Below are 2,080 nucleotides of genomic sequence, written 5' to 3' on the forward strand. Positions count from 1 at the left end.
GTCCACATTGTGGGATCTCATGGACACAAAGCTAAAGAAAAGTACAGCTTTTCATCCTCAAACCGATGGACAAACAGAAGTGGTAAATAGAACAGTTGTACACTTGCTTCGAGGCTACTGCAACAAACATCCCAAGCAGTGGGATGAGAGTCTACATTATGTGCAACATGCCTACAACCATGCAGCACATTCTTCTACAAAAAGGTCTCCATTTGAGATATGTTTTGGTTATCTGCCATGAACACCAATGGACTTTGCCTTTGGAAAAGATGATGTTGAAGATGGACATCATGATGCAGAGAAGGCTTTGAAGTTCATTCAGAAAGTCCAAGCAGTTCATCAGGCAGTAGAAGCTCAATTGGAGAAGAGCCAAGCCAAATACAAGGCTCGACATGACAAGCATCGCATAGATCATCATTTTCAAGTTGGCGACCGCGTTTGGTTACATATCAGCAAGGAAAGGATGCAAGGTGAAGGTAAAAAGCTTAAGCCTATCAGATATGGTCCCTTTGAGATCTTGGAAAAGATTGGTACCAATGCCTTTCGCCTTAATCTTCCTCCATATATGCAAATTTACTCAGTTGTAAATGTAGAAAACCTGAAGTTGTACGAGCCTCCAATGATTTTGGATGAAGAGGCTAATGTTCAGGTCCCATCAGTTGATGACCTTTCACCTGAGTATATGTCAGAGCTGCCAGAGGATGTCATTCTTGATAGAAATGTCAGATCTTCAAAAAGAGGTGCTATTGAGTACCTTAAAGTAGGACGTAAAGGAATGCATCCTGGCAAAGCACAATGGATGGAGGTTGAAAGAGTGAGGGAGTTGTATCCTCACTTACTTTCTGCGTAATCAAGCTTTCGGAGGTCCAAAAGCTCTCCAATGGGGAGGATTGATCTAGGTGGATATATTTTCCACCAAAAATTCACAATGCTCCAACAGTTTCGGTAACAGTTACCAAAAAATATATTTATGGGGTTTGATCCCGTGATCAGCCACATACAAGTTCTTTGCTCCACCACTCAACTGTGAGATCACTGCTGACTAATATAGGAGGCTGGTTTGTTTTAATGACTAGCAAATCGCTAAAAGGAGATGCATGAGAATTGAACCCCCGACCTCCTAGCTCCCGCAGATGGTTCTAAACCATTAAGGCATGCGATAAATTCGACATTTAAATAGCAAATAAGTTATTTAAAGAAGCACGTTGGGATAAGGCCAAAATTGGAGGTCTCGGGTCAAGCTCGAGCCCCTCTAAAATAAAACATATAAACCCAAATATATTATCAAGACATATTTTTAACGAGCTATGATTATTCTTAAAAGATTTTAATGTTGTTTAAAGGGGATTTTTGAAGATTTATTGTTGTAAATGGGAGATAGGGTAGATTTTCAAAAATCATATGGTTATGAACCAAATTTGGCAAAAAATGTGTATAAAAGGGGGTAGCTTAGGAGTTTGAGTGGGTGGTGAGTTGTGAGAGAATTTTCTTGGAGAGTTTGAGTGTTCAACTTTGTGCATCAGAGGAGATTCATACTATTGCACTTGAAGGAGGAGAACTTTGTAACTCTTTGTAATTAGAGACTTGGAACTTTGTCCAGTTGAAGGCCTTGTAACCACTATTGGAGCATAATCAAGGATCGGTCACTCTGTTGGAGAGGGACCCGGAGACATAACCATATTGGTGAAGTCCGTTATCAACTCGTGTTCCTGTCTTCTCTCTTTAGTTAAATTCATCACTTTATTATTGTTGTGTTTCTTTAAGCATGTAATTACGTTTTTAAGACCTTCTATTTTATCGTTATAATAGTTAATCATACACGTGCAACAGTCATAGATCCTAACATCAGATCAGTAAAAGACATAGAAGATACAATGTTTAATAAACAAAATGCACAAGCAAGTACAAATCTTATGGCAGGCTGAGACAATAGTTGTTGAATCTCACATGGGGTTTCCCCTGAGGCTACACTATTCAAAGTGGATATTTAGATGCTTGACCCCACTGGCTCCACCCTCGGCACTCACTTCTCTGGGGCAGCCAAGCATTAATTTCCATGAAAAATCCCCATGGAAAACTT

At 39.8% G+C, this 2,080-nt stretch overlaps 1 protein-coding gene across 1 annotated transcript; it reads left to right on the forward strand.

The window, feature by feature from the left end:
- Positions 1-247: 247 nt before the first annotated feature.
- Positions 248-850, forward strand: LOC131045659 (uncharacterized). The gene has a single exon (XM_057979266.2). The coding sequence runs from the start codon at positions 248-250 to the stop codon at positions 848-850; it is 603 nt and encodes a 200-aa protein (XP_057835249.2).
- Positions 851-2,080: the final 1,230 nt, after the last annotated feature.

The sequence above is a fragment of the Cryptomeria japonica genome, chromosome 3 (assembly GCF_030272615.1).
Source record: "Cryptomeria japonica chromosome 3, Sugi_1.0, whole genome shotgun sequence".
In the NCBI taxonomy this organism is placed as follows: domain Eukaryota; kingdom Viridiplantae; phylum Streptophyta; class Pinopsida; order Cupressales; family Cupressaceae; genus Cryptomeria; species Cryptomeria japonica.

Bases quoted from the DNA above. Each gene is read 5' to 3' on its own strand.
- LOC131045659 (XM_057979266.2), top strand. From the start codon at position 248: ATGGACTTTGCCTTTGGAAAAGATGATGTTGAAGATGGACATCATGAT.